This window comes from Amyelois transitella, chromosome 3 (assembly GCF_032362555.1).
Source record: "Amyelois transitella isolate CPQ chromosome 3, ilAmyTran1.1, whole genome shotgun sequence".
Classification (NCBI taxonomy): domain Eukaryota; kingdom Metazoa; phylum Arthropoda; class Insecta; order Lepidoptera; family Pyralidae; genus Amyelois; species Amyelois transitella.
This window is the reverse complement of record NC_083506.1, coordinates 13,046,573-13,067,147: the sequence shown is the minus strand read 5'-3', so window position 1 is coordinate 13,067,147 and position 20,575 is coordinate 13,046,573. Positions and strand designations below refer to the sequence as shown.

At 37.5% G+C, this 20,575-nt stretch overlaps 1 protein-coding gene across 1 annotated transcript in view; it reads right to left on the bottom strand.

The window, feature by feature from the left end:
• LOC106132963 (atrial natriuretic peptide-converting enzyme) overlaps positions 1 to 19,684 on the bottom strand; it is a 137,292-nt gene extending 117,608 nt beyond the window's left edge. The window contains exon 1 of the mRNA XM_060949075.1: positions 19,663 to 19,684. Coding sequence (XP_060805058.1) covers positions 19,663 to 19,684 — 22 coding nt within the window. The remainder of the gene's footprint in view (positions 1 to 19,662) is intronic.
• Positions 19,685 to 20,575: the final 891 nt, after the last annotated feature.

The window sequence follows — 20,575 nt, the reverse complement described above, 5'->3', positions numbered from 1 at the left end:
TATAGTAATGAATAAAAAATTTTAATTTTTTGACTTAAAAAAGGTCTGTCACATACGAATCATTTTATTGAACATTGAACAATGTATTCTCTCGTCCACATTCTATTCTAAGTTTGGATATTTGTGAAGTTGACGTTGTTGAAGAAAATGCTGCAGTGTAGTTTGTTACCGCTTCTTCTGCACTGACGCCTTGGAAGCTGAAACCAAAAGATTCGACAATTATTAAGCGATATGAAGTGTCCTATAATAATGAATAAAAAATTTTTGTCTGAATTTGAATTTAACCTTACGGGGTAGACAGAACCTATAGTCTTGGTCAAAGATGTTTATCGCATTATTTATACTGTAATGCGGATTAAGGTGTCACTCATGTACACGGCATGTCCCGGCATACGGGATATATACGGGACAAATTACACTGGTTGAGATAACCTCGAAATAATTTCGAGACTTGTGTTACGAGATACTAATTTAACAATACCTACTATTTTTTTAAATAAATACTTATATAGATAAACATCCAAGACCCAGGCCAATCAGAAAATAGTTAAAAAATAAAATATAATAGTTTATCGGTCAAAGATTTCTATCAAAAAACTATATAATATTAATGTGGGTATCAAGGAATTTCATTGCGCCACGCTTTGTTTAATAAAATAAAATAAAATTGGTCGAATTAAGAACCTCCTCTTTGAAATTATTTTAAACAGATTTAAAAAAAAATTTACAACTTTTTTAAGAGATAAAAAAAAATTTGAGGTTCTCGGGCATGGTATGGACCATTCCCGAGAACGTCAAAATTTTTTTTTATCGCGACAAACTTTGCTGTTAAATATGCAACAAAGAAAATAATTTAATAACTGAAATAAATCTGAATAATTAAACAGTCGCTTCGTATTATTACAGTGCACGTAAGTTGAAAAAAAAAATATAAGTAAGTATATAAAAAAAAATACTACGCGTCACGGAAGTGTGAAATTCTAGGGTTTTATTCGGCGGGCGCTTACCTGACGTCCACTCCCGAAAGTCAGTCAGAGATGGAACCTGATCTGCTTCAGAAGTTTGCATTCAGGATTGGCCACTTTGAAAATTTGACCTAATAATAAAGGGCTGACTGAAAGAGTCGCCGTTTTTAAAGCGCGAAATACTATCGCAAAGGCCGTGTGGTTCCCGGTACCAATAGCATAAGAATAGGACCACTCCATCTGTTTACCATGGATGTTGTAAAAGGCGACTAAGCGATAGGCTTATAAACTTGGGGGTCTTCTTGTAAGTGATGGGGATCACTATTTGAATCTCAGTTCCATCATGAGCCACACAGTTACCCTGCAAGGGGTATTATGGACTTTATAATGAATATAAGATTGCCGTGTGGTTCCCGGCACCAATACAAAAAAGAAAAGAACACTAAACAGGTAAAAGGCGACTAAGGGATAGGCTTATCAACTTGGGATTCTTCTTTTAGGCGATGGACTAACGACCTGTCACTATTTCAATCTCAATTCTTTCACAAACCGGAACAGCCGACCGTGGCCTATCAGTATCTTCAAGGCTGTGGCTCTGTCAAGTCTCTGTCCCCGCAAGGGATATAGACGTGACCATAATACATTCTGTACATTTGTAAATTTATGTTATTTCTCATAATTAAGTTTTCACAATAAATACCTTAAGATTTTAAACATTTATGTTATTTCTCATAATTAAGTTTTCACAATAAATACCTTAAGATTTTAATTATTTTTATACCCTTTTCTTTCCCAGAAATCCCCAAACGGCAGAGCAACGAACAATACATACATCTATATCCCTTACGGGGTAAACAGAGCCAACAGTCTTGAGAACACAGAGAGGCACAGCTATATGGCTGTAAGATGAACTTGAGATAAACAAACAATACGTACGCAATATCGGCTCATTCCGTTCCCTTCTCCATAAACAGGAAGTTGCAAATTGATACAAATCGTCGGATTCGAATAGAACGAAGCACGGGATCGCGACTCGCGCTTGGCCGCTCTATATTTTTTAGTTTCGTACAGTATCGATCGATACTCGATTTGTATCGGAGACCATTAAATGGCCAGCGTTCGTTTTTATCGAATCGTATAGACATGTTGGCAGTAAAATGTGTCATAAAATGTGTTACTTCCCGAAACATTATTCCGCGTATATGTAGCGAGAATAGTGAGGTTTAAATTGGAAATATGTGTTTGGTAATAAAACGACCACGTCGTTAAATCACATACATACATACAACTCACGTCTATATCCCTTGCGGGGTGGACAGAGCCAACAGTTTTGAAAAGACTTACCTATAGGCCACGTTCGGCTGTTTGGCTTAATGATAGAATTGAGATTCGAATAGTGACAGGTTGCTAGCCTGTCGCCTTAAAGGAGAATCGCAAGTTTTTAGCCTATTCCTAAGTCGCCTTTTTAGACATCCGTAGGAAAGAAATGGAGTGGTCCTCTTTTTCTATTAGTGCCGGGAACCACACGGCACGTTAAATCACAGTAAAAGGCGAAATAAGTCTAGTGAATTATATCATTGGTTTATGGTTTAAAAACATCACTTTTTTCGCCACCTACCTACATCTCTGCCCGTGAGAATTTAGCGCCACCTACATGTTTTTCGCGTAATTCCACGGGAATTAAAGTTTTTACCGGGATGAAAGGTACCCTATGTAAATTTACATTTTATAAGGTTTATTTTTTTGATACATTTTGTCTTCTAAAGTAGTTAAATAAATTAACAATGTAGTAAATTACTTAGTAACGATCATAAAGTCAAGAGAATAGTTACCAAGGTAGAAGCCTAATATGAAAAGGTGTAAAATGAATCCTCCATCATCACACTTGTTACCTCTAAGGCTTATCGCATCATTTTATACTTTAATCCACGGTAATAAGGTTGACACAAGCGTGGAAAATCGCTATAAAACTACTGTTAACAATATGAACAATTCTGAACCTTATTCCTTCGTGCTAGAGAATATTTCAAGTGCACTGATATTGTGGTTTATTCATCACGAGTTTTGCATTGTGCAAGTACCTACCAAGTTTTATGACACGGCCATGATTTTCAAATAAATATGATCGGCATGTTAGGTTATGAGATAGGAAATCTTAGGAAAATATCGAACAAGTCATCTCTTTGTATTGACGTCGTAGGAAGCGAAAAGGGGACAAAAGCACAAACTGAATCCGTTCTAATAGTTTTTAAAGTTAAATACCCAACCAAGTAAAAAGTTACAATGAACTTATGATATATTTTAGAAAAAAGTAGAACTCATGATAAATATGTGTATTCATCACAATTCCATTAATAAGGCATCCAACACGTCATGGCGTCTGAGAATTTTTCGCCCTCGACTCTGTCTACCTCGTTGGGCATAAAGACACGATAATGCATATCTAATTATCTGGCAAATTATATGTTTCTCTTTTAATATTTGTTTGTTCTCATCCAAAGATGGTCTTTCACTCCTTTAACGGCTCTGTCTACCCCGTAAGAAATGAAGAATATATGTAACGAATAAACTCAGAAACTAGGTACTTACTCAAACGTTAATTTCTCTTATGAACAAAATCCATTTGCAAAATTTTATTCACAGATCACAAATACTCCAACTAATTGCTCAGAATTAATTACCTAAGTAAAAACGAACTGAGTACCAGGAGAATAAGTTGAAAACGCTGGAAATCTTCTTAACTGCTTATAAATAGTGAAACTTTTTGTAGAAACTCGAAACTCAGACTCAGTAAGTCCAGTGATGCGGTTGGCTTTATTTATATTTAAAAAAAAAAACGTAGGTAGGTAATTTGTTTTGTTATGCTTATATTAATTCAAATGACATAATATAGATTTTTTGATGATTTCTTAACGCAGATATATCATATAATGTGCCATGTGGCTCCCGGCACCAATACAAAAATGAATAGGACCACTCCATCACTTTCCCATGAATGTCGTAAAAGACGGCTAAGGGATAGGCTTACAAACTTGGGATTCTTTTTTAGGCGACGGGCTAGCAACATGTCACTATTTGAAACTCAAGTCTATCGTTAAGCCAAACATCTGAACGTGGCATATAAAGACGTGATATATCATACATACAGTCACGCCTACATCCATTGCGGGGTAGACAGGGCCAAAAGTCTTGAAACTTATAGGCCACGTTCAACTTTATGGCTTGATGGTAGAATTGAGATTCAAAACTTGAGTTGTAAATGGGCACTTGTGACATTTTCTTTTTCTTTTATTTTCCTTTTAATGACGGTAGAGAGCATATATTTATGTAGAAATAAGATTTTTATTCTTATTTTCTAAAATACAAAATATGGTGTCAACAGACTAATTTCTACAAATTCCCAAAATACAGAAAATTTCTAGTTTGGGAATTACTGAATCAAACATATCTGTATTCTTTTCAATTGTTTCTTTAATAAGCCACTTCCGTAGGCCCCTCATGACGCCTCACGTGAATTGTAATCACAGGTTAGTTCCTAGCTCAATCGCGGGTTGCTGATTTGTGGAGCATGCGGATTTGGCGCTGTTTACATTAACCATGTACTTTAGCGTAAGTAGTTTAAGAAACTATCAATAAATTTATTTTTATTTAAAAAAAAAAAAAAAAAAAAAAAAAACGCTAGCCCATCGCTTAAAAGAAGAATTCCAAGTTTATAAGCCTATCCCTTAGTCGCCTTTTACGACATCCATGTAAACGAGATGGAGTGGTCCTATTCTTTTTTTTATTGGTGCCGAGAATCACACGGCGCTTCTTGTTCTGTTATACTTATATTAATTTAAATGACATAATGTAGACTTCTTAATTTTTTTTGTATTGGTGCCGTGTGGTTCCCGGCACCAATACAAAAATGAATAGGACCACTTCATCACATCACACAAAAACCCATCAGCCTAAAAGAAGAATCCCAAGTGATAAGTAATATTTTCTAAGTAATAAATCCCCAAGTCGGGTGTCTTTTGACAGATTCCGCAAATTGATTAGATTAAATTTTCCGATAACAGCCCGCAATATAAACTTGGTATTTTGTGATCTTGTTTGTTTGTGTATAACTAAAGTGACCATACGTCCCGCTTTCGGCGGGATTGTCCCGCTTTCAGGCTGTCTGTCCCGCTGTCCCCAGCGAGAGCAAAAATGTCCCGCTTTTGCAAAAAAACCAAATTATTATAATTATTTTATATCAACATTGCACTGAAATCTCGCTGACGAGAACAGTCAGTCAAAAATACTAAATGTACAGACAAAATATTGTTACTGTTTTATTATATGTACTAGAGGCCGCCCGCGACTTCGTCCGCGTGGAATCAATACCGCCTGAACTCCGGGATAAAAAGTAGCCTATATGTTATTCTGGGTCTACATACCAAATTTCATCGTAATCGGTTCAGTAGTTTTTGCGTGAAAGTGTAGTCAACATCCATACTGACATACTCACAAACTCTCGCATTTATAATATTAGTAGGATGTTGTTGATCAATCAGTCAATATTAGAGTGACTTACTTAAAAACTTGGGAAAAGCTCTTCTTTTAGGCGATGGGCTAGCGATCTGTCTGTCTGCGGCAACCGTTACGAAAAAATAATCCTTATAGCATGATGCAGTATTTACGCGCGATAGCTTGTTAGCCTATTTTATACATACATATCATCACGTCTATATCCCTTACGGGGTAGACAGAGCCAACAGTCTTGAAAAGACTGAAAGGCCACGTTCAGCTATTTGGCTTAATGATAGAATTGAGATTCAAATAGTGACAGGTTGCTAGCCTGTCGCCTAAAAGAGAATCCCAAGTTTGTAAGCCTATCCCTTAGTCGCCTTTTACGACATCCATGGGAAAGAGATGAAGTGGTCCTATTCTTTTTGTATTGGTGCAGGGAACCACACGGTACCAACCAACTACACGCCTATTTTATTTCATGTATAAGTTTGGTGTTTCTATATAGATTTCGATGATTCTTTTTTTATTGAATTGGTACTTATATTTATTTTTAGGAATTATGAATGATTGTGGGTGTTATTGGTATTATAAACGTCAGTGTAAAGAAATATAATCAGAAATCTCCGAACTTCTAAGCTATGACGAATTACACTTGTTATTGTGAGTCAACCATAAAAGATAGACTTATGCTGTCTTGGGATATTTTTTTTAATAATTTTATGTAGAATATTTCCGTTATACATGGTTTCGCTGTAGCTTTAACCATTAAGGCTGCACACGCGACGGAAGCTTAAAAAATCAAGTAACTTCTCCCGCTTTCCCAACATTTCCTTTCACTGCTCTGCTCCTACTGATTGTAGCTTAATGAAAACTATACTATAACCTGCTCAGGAGTATGAAGAATAACTGTACCAAGTTTCGTTAAAATCCGTTAAGTAGTTTTTGTTTCTATAAAGAACATACAGACAGACAGACAGACAGACAGACAGACAGACAGACAGACAAAAATTTTACTGATTGCATTTTTGGCATCAGTATCGATCACTAATCACCCCCTGCTAGTTATTTTGAAAATATATTCCATGTACAGAATTGACCTCTCTACAGATTTATTATAAGTATAGAAGATAGATTATTATTTATAATAAACTTATATATTAGGTATACAATATATTTTTTTATTTACTTATATACAAAATTCCGAAAGCGTCCCGCTCTGACGCAAAAAAAATATGGTCACATTATGTATAACCTTTGTATAGCGATGTTGCGTCTCAGGATTCCTTAAATATTTTCTACCGATTTATTGACGATCTCTGCATTTTCTTGATGATTTTATTTCTTAATCTCAATTCTGTCATTAAGCAAACAGCTTAGCGTGGCCTGTCAGTCTTCTTCAAGACTATAATGTATGTATGTAAAAAGAATATGACCACTCCGTCTCTTTCTCATGGATGTCGTAAAAGGCGACTAAGGGATAGGCTTACAAACTTGGGATTCTTTTTTAGGCGATGGGCTAGCAACCTGTCACTAGTTGAATCTCAATTCTATCGTTAAGCCAAATAGCTGAATGTGGCCTTTCAGTCTTTTCAAGACTATTGGCTCTGTCTACCCCGCAAGGGATATAGACGTGACCATATGTATGTATGTAAAACATAGTTTGAAAAATCGGAATCTGAGAATTAACCAATAAATCTCAAATTTTCAACCCACGGGAAACTAAGTGCGGATAGATCAAGTTAGAATTTATTACCTCTGTGCTCGAGTTTCGAACCTTACTCCCTCTATATAGGTCCCTCGCGGTCTAATCACTGAACTGGGTTCGTTAGTCTGCGAGTTCCAATTCAACGGATCCACTGTTACCCTCATTATGACATTCAATTTAATAGACATGCTTGCGTCTTTATCTCTTACGGGGTAGACGGTGCCAACAGTTTCGGGGGGATGAAGGGTGATATTTAGCTGTAGAGCTTTTTTTTACAAAAAATAAATAAATAATGAGTTTGACGTCAATCTAGGCAGATGGTAAGCAAAATGAGTTTATTGTCTTAGTCACCTTTTACGATTTTCATGCGAACGGCACTTTAGAACCTTATTACCGCTACATGGAAAAGAGATGGAGTGATCCTATTCTTTTTATGTTGGTGCCGGGAACCACACGGCACGACGATTGTCGACTAAGGGATAGGCTTAACTAAGGATTCTTCTGTCAGTCGATGGGCTAGCAACCTGTCACTATCTGAATCTCAATTCTATCATTAAGCCAAACACCTGAACTGACAGGCCTTTCAGCTGTTAAGCTGATAGCCCATCGTGTATAAGAAGAATGCCTCATTCATAATCCTATCCCTTGGTCGTCTTTTACTACATCCATGGATGGAGTGGTCCTATTCCTTTTTTCTATTAGTGCCGGGAACCACACGAATATCGTATGAACCCATAAAATTTCTTTCATTAAGCATTTTAATTCTTATGTTTGTACTACAAACAATACATAGGTACATATGTACTTACAAAAAATCACGCCTCTTTCCCAGAAGGGTAGGCAGAGACTACCTATTTCCACTTGCCACGATCTCTGCACACTTCCTTCGCTTCGTCAAATCTAATTCTTAACTACACACAATCTCCTTAAAATTTTCAAATACAACATTAATTTACTAGTAATCTCATTGCTATGCAAAATTAACTCTTATCACAAGGGCACAAGTCTTCTTAACGGCTCACGTTATTCCCGCTGATTGATCTGAGAAATCGGTTAATCGTTTATCTTGTTAATTTTAAGGCAGATGAGTGAAATTATGTTTGTGTTCAAGGCTTAAGAGGGTAAACGGTTTAGTTACTATGGTGATTGAGCCAAATTACAATACCGATATTCGAAACCCACTTCGTAAAAGGATGTTCTCAATTTTATGTTAGTCATGTAATAATAGTGATTATTGTGTGCGCTTTAAATAGGTCGTTATTGAACATTAAGTATGCAGGCGTCGTGGTGAGTAAAAAGAGATAATAAATAAATAAATAAAAATATACGGGACAAATTACACTGATTGAGTTAGCCTCGAAGTTAGTTAGAGATACTGACTCAACGATACTATATTTTATAATAAATACTTATAACATCCATGACCCAGGCCAATCAGAAAAAGTTCTTTTTATCATCAGTGAAGAAATTTACCTCGAAATGTAAGTTATCTCATCAAATATGTAACGAATTAAATTTGTCCACATTAATACATACATACATATAATCACGTCCATATTCCTTGTGAGGTAGACAGAGCCAACGTATAGGATCGATCATGGTTACACATCCAGTTGCCTGAATGTGCAGGTTTCCTCACGATGTTTTCCCTCACCGTTAAAGCTCACCATTATTCCTTCTTGTGAATGATAATCATTTTCGTAATCACTACACTAATTTTAATTTAATTAAGTACCTGAAACCGCCGAGCTTGCATGAAGAGAGTTATGAATGTGGATGAAGCGAAGGAAGTATGCAGAGATCGTGGCAAGTGGAAAGAGGTAGTCTCTGCCTACCCCTCCGGGAAAGAAGCGTGATTTTATGTATGTATGTATGTACTATACTAATTTTCACCATGGGCATAACATTTTCGATCTTAGCGCCGCACGAGTTTCATCTTAACCCAAAAGTGTCCGGTAGCCTTTGTGTACGTACAGTAAGTAAATATAAAAAATTAAAGGAAAAAAAATACAAGTGGAGGACAAAAGCCCTCCAGGCGAATAAGGTCACATCTACATAACCCGACACGTGTCTCTGCGCGAGGCGATCGCACAGTTACTATATCATCTGTGTATGTTACTGGGCATATATGTATGTTTGGGCATTTTATACGTTTACTAGGATCAAGTTCTTTGTCTACAGGAAGTATGTAATATATAAATAATAATAAATGTCCTGATTTTTCCCTCAAAATTTGCTGTTCTGCCTCTGTGGCGCAGCGGTAGTACGCTTGTCTGTGACACCGGAGGTCCTGGGTTCGAATCCCGGCCAGGGCATGATGAGGAAAGAACTTTTTCTAATTGGCCTGGGTCTTGGATGTTTATCTATATAAGTATTTATACTTACATACATATAATCACGTCTATATCCATTGCATGGGAAGACAGAGCCAACAGTCTTGAAAAGACTGAAAGGCCACGTTCAGCTGTTTGGCTTAGTGACAGAATTGAGTTTCAAATAGTGACAGGTTGTTAGCCCACCGCCTAAAAGAAGAATCCCAAGTTTATAAGCCAATCCCTTAGTCGCCTTTTACGACAACCATGGAAAAGATATAGAGTAGTCCTATTCTTTTCTCTATTTGTGCCGGGAACCACACGGCACGGCAAGATGGACAATAACAGAAGTAAATGGACAACATTGAATATATAAATTTCCTATTATTTGTACACATTGTGTTTCATAAAGCTTAGGTAGTTATTTTTTAAGAAATTCTGCACATTTTCCAGGAATTTTTCACAATGACGAATTCACACATTCCCAACACCATAAGGAAAAGGGAACTTTATCTATCAACGCGCAACTGAAACCACTCAATGGATTTTCACAGAAATTTGACATACATTCACGTGTAATAACATAGGTAGATGTCGGTAAAGGAAGAATTTATGAAATTCCCAGCTGGAAATGTACGAATTCCGACGTAATTTGAAAATTAAGTTAAGATTACATACATACATAATACGGAGGATACTACATATACGGGGTAGACAAAGCTAACAGCCTCCCAAAGACTGAAAGGCCACGTTCAGCTGTATGGCTTAATGATGGAATTGACATTCAAAAAGTGACAGGTTGCTAGCCAAACGCCGTAAAAGATTATTTATTATACTTATAAAGTGGAATTTTTGTATCAGAGCTACATATCGCTTTCAGTAACAAACTTAAAAATCACGATCAAAATTGGATAAATCCCTAATTAAGTTCATTTGTTTGTTTGTTATCTCTTCACGCGTTATCTGCTAAACCAATCTTCTTCTAATTTTGCGTATATATATACCTAATTAAGAGTCTGGAGAAGGACAAAAGGTACCTACTTTTCATCCCAGTAAAAACTTTATTTCTAGTGAAATTTGCGAAAGACCTGTATTCTTTTGAAGGTGGCGGTAAATTTGCTCGTGTAGATAGCGCTTAATTCACACGGGCCAAGTTGCGGATAAAAGCTGGTATAATATAATTATATTCACCAACTAGCTGTGCCCGCGACTTCGTCCGCATGGAATAGTTATTTTGGGCATCATTAAAGCCCTCCAGGAGGAATAATATTCCCGTTTTTTATTTCACATTTTCCATTATTTCTTTGCTCTTTATGGTTGCAGCGTGATTTTATATAGCCTAAAGCCTTCCTCGATAAACGGTCTATTCGACGCAAAGAGAATTTTTCAATTCGGACCAGTAGTTCCTGAGATTATCGCGTTCAAACAAACAAACTCTTCAGCTATATAATATTAGTATAGATTTTCATCATGTATCATCTTCTTCACGTAGAACAATGGAAACCAACAGTCTTTACACTCAGGTACACGAAAACGCACTCCACCTCGCGAAAAATTTTACGCAGTCGCAGTACAATGTTTTATGTACGAGTATAATTATCTACCTCAGCAACAGAAACTACTGCGAATAACACATTTTGATACTTTACATAATATGTATATTAGTTATAATTAAAATTTATTATTTTTATTCATTATTATGGGATATTTCTGATATCACTTAATTGTCATAACTTTTAGTTTCACAACATTGGATGACGTCAAATAAATAAGTATATACGGGACAAATTACATAGATTGAGTTAGCCTCGAAGTAAGTTCGAGACTTGTGTTATGAAATACTAACTCAACGACACCATGTTTTATAATAATATAGAAAAACATTCAAGACCCAGGCCAATCAGAGAAAGTTCCTTTCCCATCATGCCACGGCCGGGTTTCGAACCCGGGACCTCCGGTGTCATAGTCAACGCCACAGAAATTACTTAAAAGTAAGTTAACTGCTTCCAAAGTGTCAACCTGTTGTTGAAAAAGGGGTAACAAACTGCACTGCAGCTAATAAATGGCATAATAAACAGTTTCACACTAAACCCTTAAAAATCTATTCATACAAAAAATAATAACTGACCGATGTCTGTTCTTGAAAGAGACTGTCAAAAAGTCGATATGGGGGATTTATATAAGTCGAATAACAGAAGCAAAACAACGCTTTGTCTGCCTCGTAAGGATAGAAAGACGTGATATGTGCATGTGAAAAGTACTAAGACACTTTCATCAAGGTATCAAGATCATCGTTCGTTAATCATGTAAAATATTGTTATTAATCTGAAAGGTCGTAACATTTGACCTTTGTCAATAGTTTGTAACAGTGGGCGTCTCGACAAGGGAGATAATTGAGTCTTATTAAGAGTCTTGTTGCTGCCTGTTGTAGTATTTATTGGAGTCTTCTGAGCACTTTGTTTGCTAATTTATGTACGGATATTTGTCTCTGCCTATCCCTTAGCAAAAAGGGGAATTTTGTATGTTACCTTTTAACTTGTTTATCAAGAACGTTCTCTTACATTTTTATTATAAATCAAAGTTAAAATTATTATCAAATGTTACGTTTTGTAATACAAAAATGAACATGGCTTTTCGGTTTTTTCAAGTCTGTTGACTCTGTTTACCCCGCAAGGTACATGGGCGTAATAATATGTATGACAGTTATTTTTTTTTTAATTTTACAACGAATGCATTCCGTTTCTCTTTTTTTAATTTTGAGAAAGTCTTCAAAGAGAAACCAAAACATAGGCACATTTAAAGCCGGTTAATACAGATTCTAATAATCCATTAGCCTATCACGGGCCGGTAACCACCAATCCTATCAGGGTAATCTGCTTCGAATCCACGTAAAACCGTACTTGACCACATACTGTCTAAATGATCGGCCAAATACGATGGAACGTACCGAAGATATAAAGATAATGGATGTTATTTTCTTGTTTTATTATGGAGTAGGTTGCATACATACATATATAATGTTACGCCTTTTTCCCGGAGGGGTAGGCAGAGTACATCTTTCCACTTGCCACGATCTCTGGATGCTTCTTTTAGTAGTATGGAGTAGTTTTCATAAAGATACTCGTATCGATGTACAATTTCTTATCAGAGCTTGAGGTGTATGTTACCACGAACAACATACATAAGTATAGTCACGACTATATCCCTTGCGGGTTAGACAGAGCCAACAGTCTTTAAAAGACTAAAAGGCTACATTCTGCTTTATGGCTTTATGATGAAATTGTGCTTCAAAACGTGGTTCACAAAAGGTTCCTAGCTCATTGTCTACAAGAGGAATCCCAAGATAAAAGGCGTTTTTTACGTTTTACTAACATACATATATACATACATATAATCACGTCTATATCCCTTGCGGGGTAGACAGAGCCAACAGTATTGAAAAGACTGATGGGACCACGTTCAGCTATTTGGCTTTAAGATAGAATTGAGATTCAAATAGTGACAGGTTGCTAGCCCATCGCCTAAAAGAACAATCCCAAGTTTATAAGCCTATCCCTTAGTCGCCTTTTACGAAATCCATGTGAGAAAGATGGAGTGATCCTATTCTATTTTCTATTGGTGCCGGGAACCACCTTTTGCGTTTTTGGACGCAAATTTTAGTTCAACTCATCGCGATCTGCTTAATTGTATGCAATTCTCTTCTAAATACATAAAGCCATACCATTTTCTTTAACTCCACGTATCCAACCGTTTCTATGGCTATGTTGTGTCAAACCCGTGTGTCAAACCCGCGTCACGTAACTCACGTCCGCTCCTCAAGATTATTTTGTTGACGGCACCGTGTCTTTTTCGGATATTAAGTTCACAGTTTTGGTTCTTTCGGGTCGGGTTGAAGATATACTCGTATAGAGGATATATGTATAAAGAGATTTGTATTTGGTAGCTAACAATCGGTGCCGTGTGGATCCTGGCACCAATACAAAAAAGAATAGGACCACTGCATCTCTTTCCCATGGATGTCGTAAAAGGCGACTAAGTGATAGCCTTACAAACTTGGGATTCTTTTTTAGGCGATGGGCTAGCAACCTGTCACTATTTGAATCTCAATTCTATCATTAAACCAAATAGCTGAGCGTGGCCTATCAGTCTTTTCAAGACTGTTGGCTCTGTCTACCACACAAGGGATATAGACGTGACCATATGTATGTATGTATGTTGATTATAGCACGTAATAATGAGCCAGGTCAGAATAGATGTTGTAAGGTCAATCAATTTCTAATGGGAGGGAAGTAACCCTTAAAAGACTTATCATTAAGGCAGCGGCGAGAGGCTTCAATAAATCGGCTTTGGCCAATTAAGGAACTTGTAAGCGTCGGTTATACGGCATTCTTGCATACATACTTTTTTTTTTTTATTTATTATCATTACAACAAAAAAACAACAATTACAATGGTACACATAATGCATTAGGTTAAAACCACAAAGGTTTGTTGTGTACTAATGCAGTTTAAATACATTTCAAAATTTTGTTAACAGTTACATAAGAAAAAAAGTATTTAAAACATTTTCACAAAATATATTTATCCATATTTTCTACAAAATACTCTTTAAGCTTTCTTTTAATTTCTTTTTTATTGTAATGTTATTGTTAAGATCACGCGGAAGATCATCATATGTACATAAAATAACGCCTCTTCCCCGGAGGGATAGGCATTCTTGCATCATCCGCATAAACTTAAGTAGTATACTGTTTGTTGACTCATAGACTACATACAATACAGTCACGTCTATATCCTTTGCGGGATAGACAGAGCCAACAGTCTCGAAAATACTGATAGACCACGTTCAGATGTTTGGCTTAATGAAAGAATTTAGATTCAAATAGTGAGTTTGCTAGCCCATCGCCCAAGTGAAGAATCCCAAGTTGTAAAGCCTGTTTCTTAGTCGCCTTTTACGATATCCATGGAAGACAGATGCAGTGATCCTGTTCTTTTTTTATATTTGTGCCGAGAACCACACGCTAATTGGTATAGGCTTACAAACTTTGGATTCTTTTTTAGGCGATTGGTTAGCAACCTGTCACTATTTGAATCTCAATTCTATCATTAAGCCAAAAAGCTAAACGTAGCCTATCAGTCTTTTCAAGAATGTTGGCTCTGTCTACCCCGCAAGGGATATAGACGTGACCATATGTATGTTTGCGAACGTAGGTACTCAACTCGATTTACATAATAAAATTTTCTTTGTAAATACTAAATGAACTCAAATGATATCTATCGATATATCTTGAAGAATACCAAAAGAACTACGAGCATTCTCAGAAAACAAACTACTCGGGTAGCTCTCGATCCCCCGCCGGAGTAAACACCGCTCGTCTCAATTGATCTCAGATTTGCTGGAACATTTGAAAGACTACTATCATTTTCTGTTTGCCTGGTACTTCAGACGCGTGGCGTGGAATGGCAAGGAATATTTTACATTAGAATAATTTAAATTTGGAGTGATAAAATATTGTTATGTGAAGTATGTAGTAAAGTTAGTATGCAGAGATCGTGGCAAGTGGCAAAGAGGTAGTCTCTGCCTACCCCTCCGGGAAAGAGACGTGATTTTATGTATGTATGTATGTAAAATATTGGTAAATGTAGTAAAAGAATTGAGATTCATACAAAGTGACAGGTTGCTAGCCCGTCGCCTAAAAGACGAATCCCAAGTTTATAAGCCTATACCTTAGTCGCCTTTTATGACATCCATATGAAAGAGGTGGAGTAAAGACTTGTCGTGTGGTTTTCGGCATTTCGAATAGGACCACTCCATATCTATCACATGGATGTCATAAAAGGCGACTTAGGAATAGACTTAAAAATTTAGGATTCCTCTTTTAGGCGATGGGCTAGCAACCTGTCACTATTTGAAACTCAAATCCAATGTAAAGTACAGCTGAACGTGGCCTGTCAGTCTTTTGATGACTTGGCTCTGCCCACCCCGCAAGGAACATAGACGTGTATAAAGAACTATATGTATGTACGTATGTAGTTTGTGAGAAAAATAACCAAGCCAAAAAACGCTAGTTAGGATTAATATATATTTTTTTTTATAAGCTCAATAACAAGGTCTTAAAGATCCAGGAAACATTAAAATTCACGCCAAGCGCCATTTTCGAGGACGCCCGAAGGACGGTAACAGGATACGTTTACAAATTGGACCCCATCCAGTCGCAAGTCTTAAGATTCATGTTTAATTTTTAAGGCTACTTGTCGTGTTCATACATATTTATAATGACGTTTATATCCCTTGCGCGGTAGACAGAGCCAACGGTGTTGAAAATACTTACGGGCCGCGTTCAGCTATTTGGCTTCATGATACAATTGAGATTCTAATAACGACAGGTTGCTAGCACATCGCCTAAAAAAGAATCCCAAGTTTGTAAGCCTATCCCTTAGACCCATGTGGTTCCCGGCACCAATACAAAAAAAAAGAATAGGACCACTCCATCTCTTTCCCATGGATGTCGTAAGAGGCTACTAAGGGATAGGCTTACAAACTTGGGATTCTTTTTAACATCGCCTTAACCGCTGGCAACCTGTCACTATTTGAATCCCAATTCTATCATTAAGCCAAATAGCTGAACGTGGCCATTCAGTCTTTTCAAGACTGTTGGCTCTGTCTACCCCGCAAGGGATATAGACGTGACCATATGTATGAGCTTTTCTAATGGACGTACGTGGAGCTTGACGTGGATTGTAAGGTCGGCTCGGCGATGTACTGAGGAGCGGCGTCTTGCGCGCGCAGACATCTTTCTTACATATATACATACACAAAATCACGCCTCTTTCCCGGAGGGGTAGACAGAGACTACATCTTTCCACTTGCCACGATCTCTGCATACTTCCTACGCTTCATACACATTCATAACGCTCTTCATGCAAGCTCGGCGGTTTCGGGTACTCTTAACCTGACCCTTTGCCAGGACGTCCTTAATCACATTAAGGACATCATTCTTCATTTTCGAAATTCAAACGACACGCCACATTGAAATCTCATGGTACAATGGATGAACTCGCGAGGCTCACTATCACAATCGCTACATCTCGTAACTCAGCCCTCAAAACCTCCATACCCTTGACCGAAGCGGGTAATTCAGCGGACCTTGGCCCACCCATATTTCAGTTTTGCGACGGATGAGGGATTACACCACGCTTATTAGAAGACAGTACTTGCTGGATGGCGCTAATTTTTTAAACTTCTTCCTACTTACATACATATATTCACGTCTATATCCCATGCGGTGTAGACAGAGCCACAGTCTTATAAAGACTGATACGTTCAGCTGTTTGGTTTAATGGTAGAATTGAGATTAAAAAAATGACAGGTTGCTAGCCCATCGCCTAAAAGAAGAAACTCAAGTTTATAAGCCTATCTCTTAGTCGCCTTTTACGACATCCGCGGGAATGAGAGGGAGTAGTTCCTGAGATTAGCGCGTTCAAACAAACAAACAAACTCTTCAGTTTTATAATATTAGTAATAGCTAACGCTGCAGTTTTTTCTACGAAACCTGACATGCATCAGATTCTGCAGCTCACAGATAATTAGAGCAAACAAAATGAACGTTTCGAATAAAAACGCCAACTCGGTAATCACGCGGCGGCAGCTGTCAGCTGATGGCGGCATCCATCAGATGCGAGGTCGAGTACACACCGCACACGTTAAAGAGAGTGCAGAAAACTACATACATTCATATGGTCGCGTCTATATCTGTTGCGGGGTAGACAGAGCTAACAGTCTTGAAAAGACAGATAGGCCACGTTCAGCTGTTTGGCTTAATGATAGAATTGAGATTCATATAGTGACAGGTCGGTATCCCATCGTCCAAAAAATAATTCCAAATTTATAAGCCTATCCCTTAGTCGCCTTTTACGACATCCAGGAGAGAGATGGCGTGGTCCTATTCTTTTTTGTATGCCACACGGCACTGCCGATAACTAATTCACACATTGTTTTAGCATAGCGTTAAGAGTAACCGGAATCAGCATAGGACCACTCCAACTCTTTTCCATGGATGTCGTAAAAGGTGAGTGAGGGCTAGGTTTATAAACTTGGGATTCCTGTTGTAGGCAGACAAACAGAGAAAATATTTTGCGTAGTTTAAATGGAGATCTCTTTCGCTTAGTAAGGTCGGTCTTACACACATATAATCACGTCTTAATTCCTTTCGGGATAGACAGAAATAAGAGTCTTGAAAAGACTGAATGGCCACGTTAAGCTTAATGATGGAATTGAGATCCAAATAGTGACAGGTCGCTAGCCCGTCGCCTTAAAAAAAGGATCGCAATTTTATAAGCCTATCCCTTAGTCGCCTTTTACGACATCCATGGGAAATAGATGAAGATTTATTTCAATGTGTTATTTATCTGTACGTACTCCAATTTTCTCTATTCAGTTCATTAGGACCATATGTCTTATAGTGGTATTTCATAATGTTAACTAAACGATACATTATCCTACTATACTATTATAAAGGCGAAAGTTTGTATGGATGTTTGTTACTCTTTCACGCAAAAACTACTGAACCGATTACCATGAAATTTGGTATGTAGGTAGCTGAAGACCCAGAATAATACATAGGCTACTTTTCATCCCAGAGTTCCCGCGGGATTGATAGGGTTTCCATGCGGACGAAGTCGCGGGCGGCCTCTAGTATAACATAAATGAGAAGTAAATGTGGTGAACGCGGTTACTGTTAGAACATAATACTGTTAATGTTACCTTGGTATTATTTGTGCCGTGTGGTTCCCGGCACCAATAGAGAAAAGAATACTCCATCTCTTTCCTATGGATGTCGTTAAAGGCGACTAAGGGATTGGCTATAATCATATATTAAACATGGCTTAACTTTTAGGCGATAGGCTCGCAACCTGTAACTATTTGAATCTCAATTCCAACATTAAGCCAAACAGCTGAACGTGGCCTTTCAGTCTTTTCAAGACTGTTGGCTCTGTCTACCTCGCAAGGGATATAGACGTGATGATATGTATGTATAACGGTAACGTGTAAGGGAGTCAAAACAAAACGCAGATCAGCTGATTTCATTTCATGTAGCGATATGTTGAATTTTGCGCAAACGGAGCCGCGGGTATTAGCTAGTTAAAGACAATAATATAAACACTAAAACAAAACAGCAATAACCACAACTAAAACAATGCCAACTGCCCAATAATGGCTCAGATTGTGTGACAGTGTCGAACGGTCGCCAATTCGAATTCCTGGTCCCTTGTTCTCCCTTTATCTACTAGACATTCCACAGCTGCGAACACTGTTTACGAGAATAATAACAGAGGGTTTTTTATCTTTGCAGCAAAGTTAGTAATGCATTATTTATAATTTTGTACCTCGGCGACCGAGCCGAGCTCGATGGATCATACAAAGTAGTAAAAAGAAATAGAAAATCAGAAAAACCACTCGAAATTTATAAAAACTTAAACCGGTGGACGGCACAGAATCCAAAAAAATAAAAAAACAACTAATTTCACAAAAAAAGCGATGGTCTATCACAATTTGAATCTCAATTCTATCATAAAGCCAAATAGCTGAACGTGGCCGATCAGTCTTTTCGAGACTGTTGGCTCTGTCTACCCCGCAAGGAATATAGACGTCACCATATGTATGTATGTATGTTCACAAAAAAAAATCTGTTGCCAGGGATCGAATCCGGTTGCTCCACTTTGGAAACCGTTCGCTCTGACCACTATACCACATCAATAATAATGTAAATCTATTACATCTATTTGATATTAAAGAACAAAAATATGATTCCGAAATATTTTGCGTTTATTAAATTATTGTGAAATTACATAATGGTGCTGATGTGCCGTGTGGTTCCCGGCACCAATAAAAAAAAAAAGAACCAGGACCACTCCATCTCGTTCCCATGGATGTCGTAAACGGCGACTTAGTGGTAGGCTTTTAAACTTGGAATTCTTCTTTTAGGTGACGGGCTAGCAACCTGTCACTATTTGGGTCTCAATTCTATCATCAAGCCAAAACAGCTGAACGTGGCCGATCAGTCTTCGGGACTGTTAGCTCTGTCTGCCCCACAAGGGATATAGACGTGACTATATGTATGTATGTACTTATAGATGGCCCTCGGACAATGGCGGGTAGAACTATAAATATCTAACCACAGACGTACCGGGGCTGTCAACCGCGCCCATTGTGAAATTCATCTCTTGTGACCGTCACCGTTCATTTTATTTCTCCGCTCATTTTATTGGACAGCGCAAAATATATTTTGGACATGGACATTTTCAATTACATACCTACATATGTACGGCACGTTTATATCCCTTGCGGAGTGGACAGGGCAAGCAGTCTCGAAAACACTGATTCGTTCAGCTGTATGGCTTCATGATGGAATTGAGATTCAAATAGTGACAAGTTGCTAGCCCAACGCCTACAAAAGGAAAGTATACAGTTATATATAAATTATACAGGTATTAAACGCGCACGTAACTTACCTTTATTTAATCTTTATTAATTTATTTTATAAAATCAGATCTATGCAGTTATCTGGATAGAGTGCTCCTATTATTTTTTCTGTTAGGTGCTAAAAACCACACGGCAGGGATAAGAATGACGAAAAAATAATACATACATACATATAATCACGTCTATATACCTTGCGGGGTAGACAGAGCCAACAGTCTCGAAAATTCTGATAGGTCACGTTCAGCTATTTGGCTTTTAGATAGAATTGAGATTCAAATAGTGACAAGTTGCTAGCCCATCGCCTAATGGAAGAATCCCAAGTTTAAAAGCCTAACCCTACGTCGCTATTTAAGACATCCATGGGAAAGAGATGGAGTGGTCCTATTCTTTTTTTTATTGGTGCCGGGAACCACACGGCACAAAAAAATAATCAATTTTGTTAACTTGAATTTTTTTATCGATTGTTCACATGTCCATCATGGCTTAACAACCTTTTACGTTATAATAAAAAATAACCGTTGGTTAGCGGCGGGCAATTAAACCCTTGTAATTCAGCAGCTGACTCCGCGATAAAAAACACCAGTGCGGCATTTAACTTTTATTTTTTCCCGTCTAGT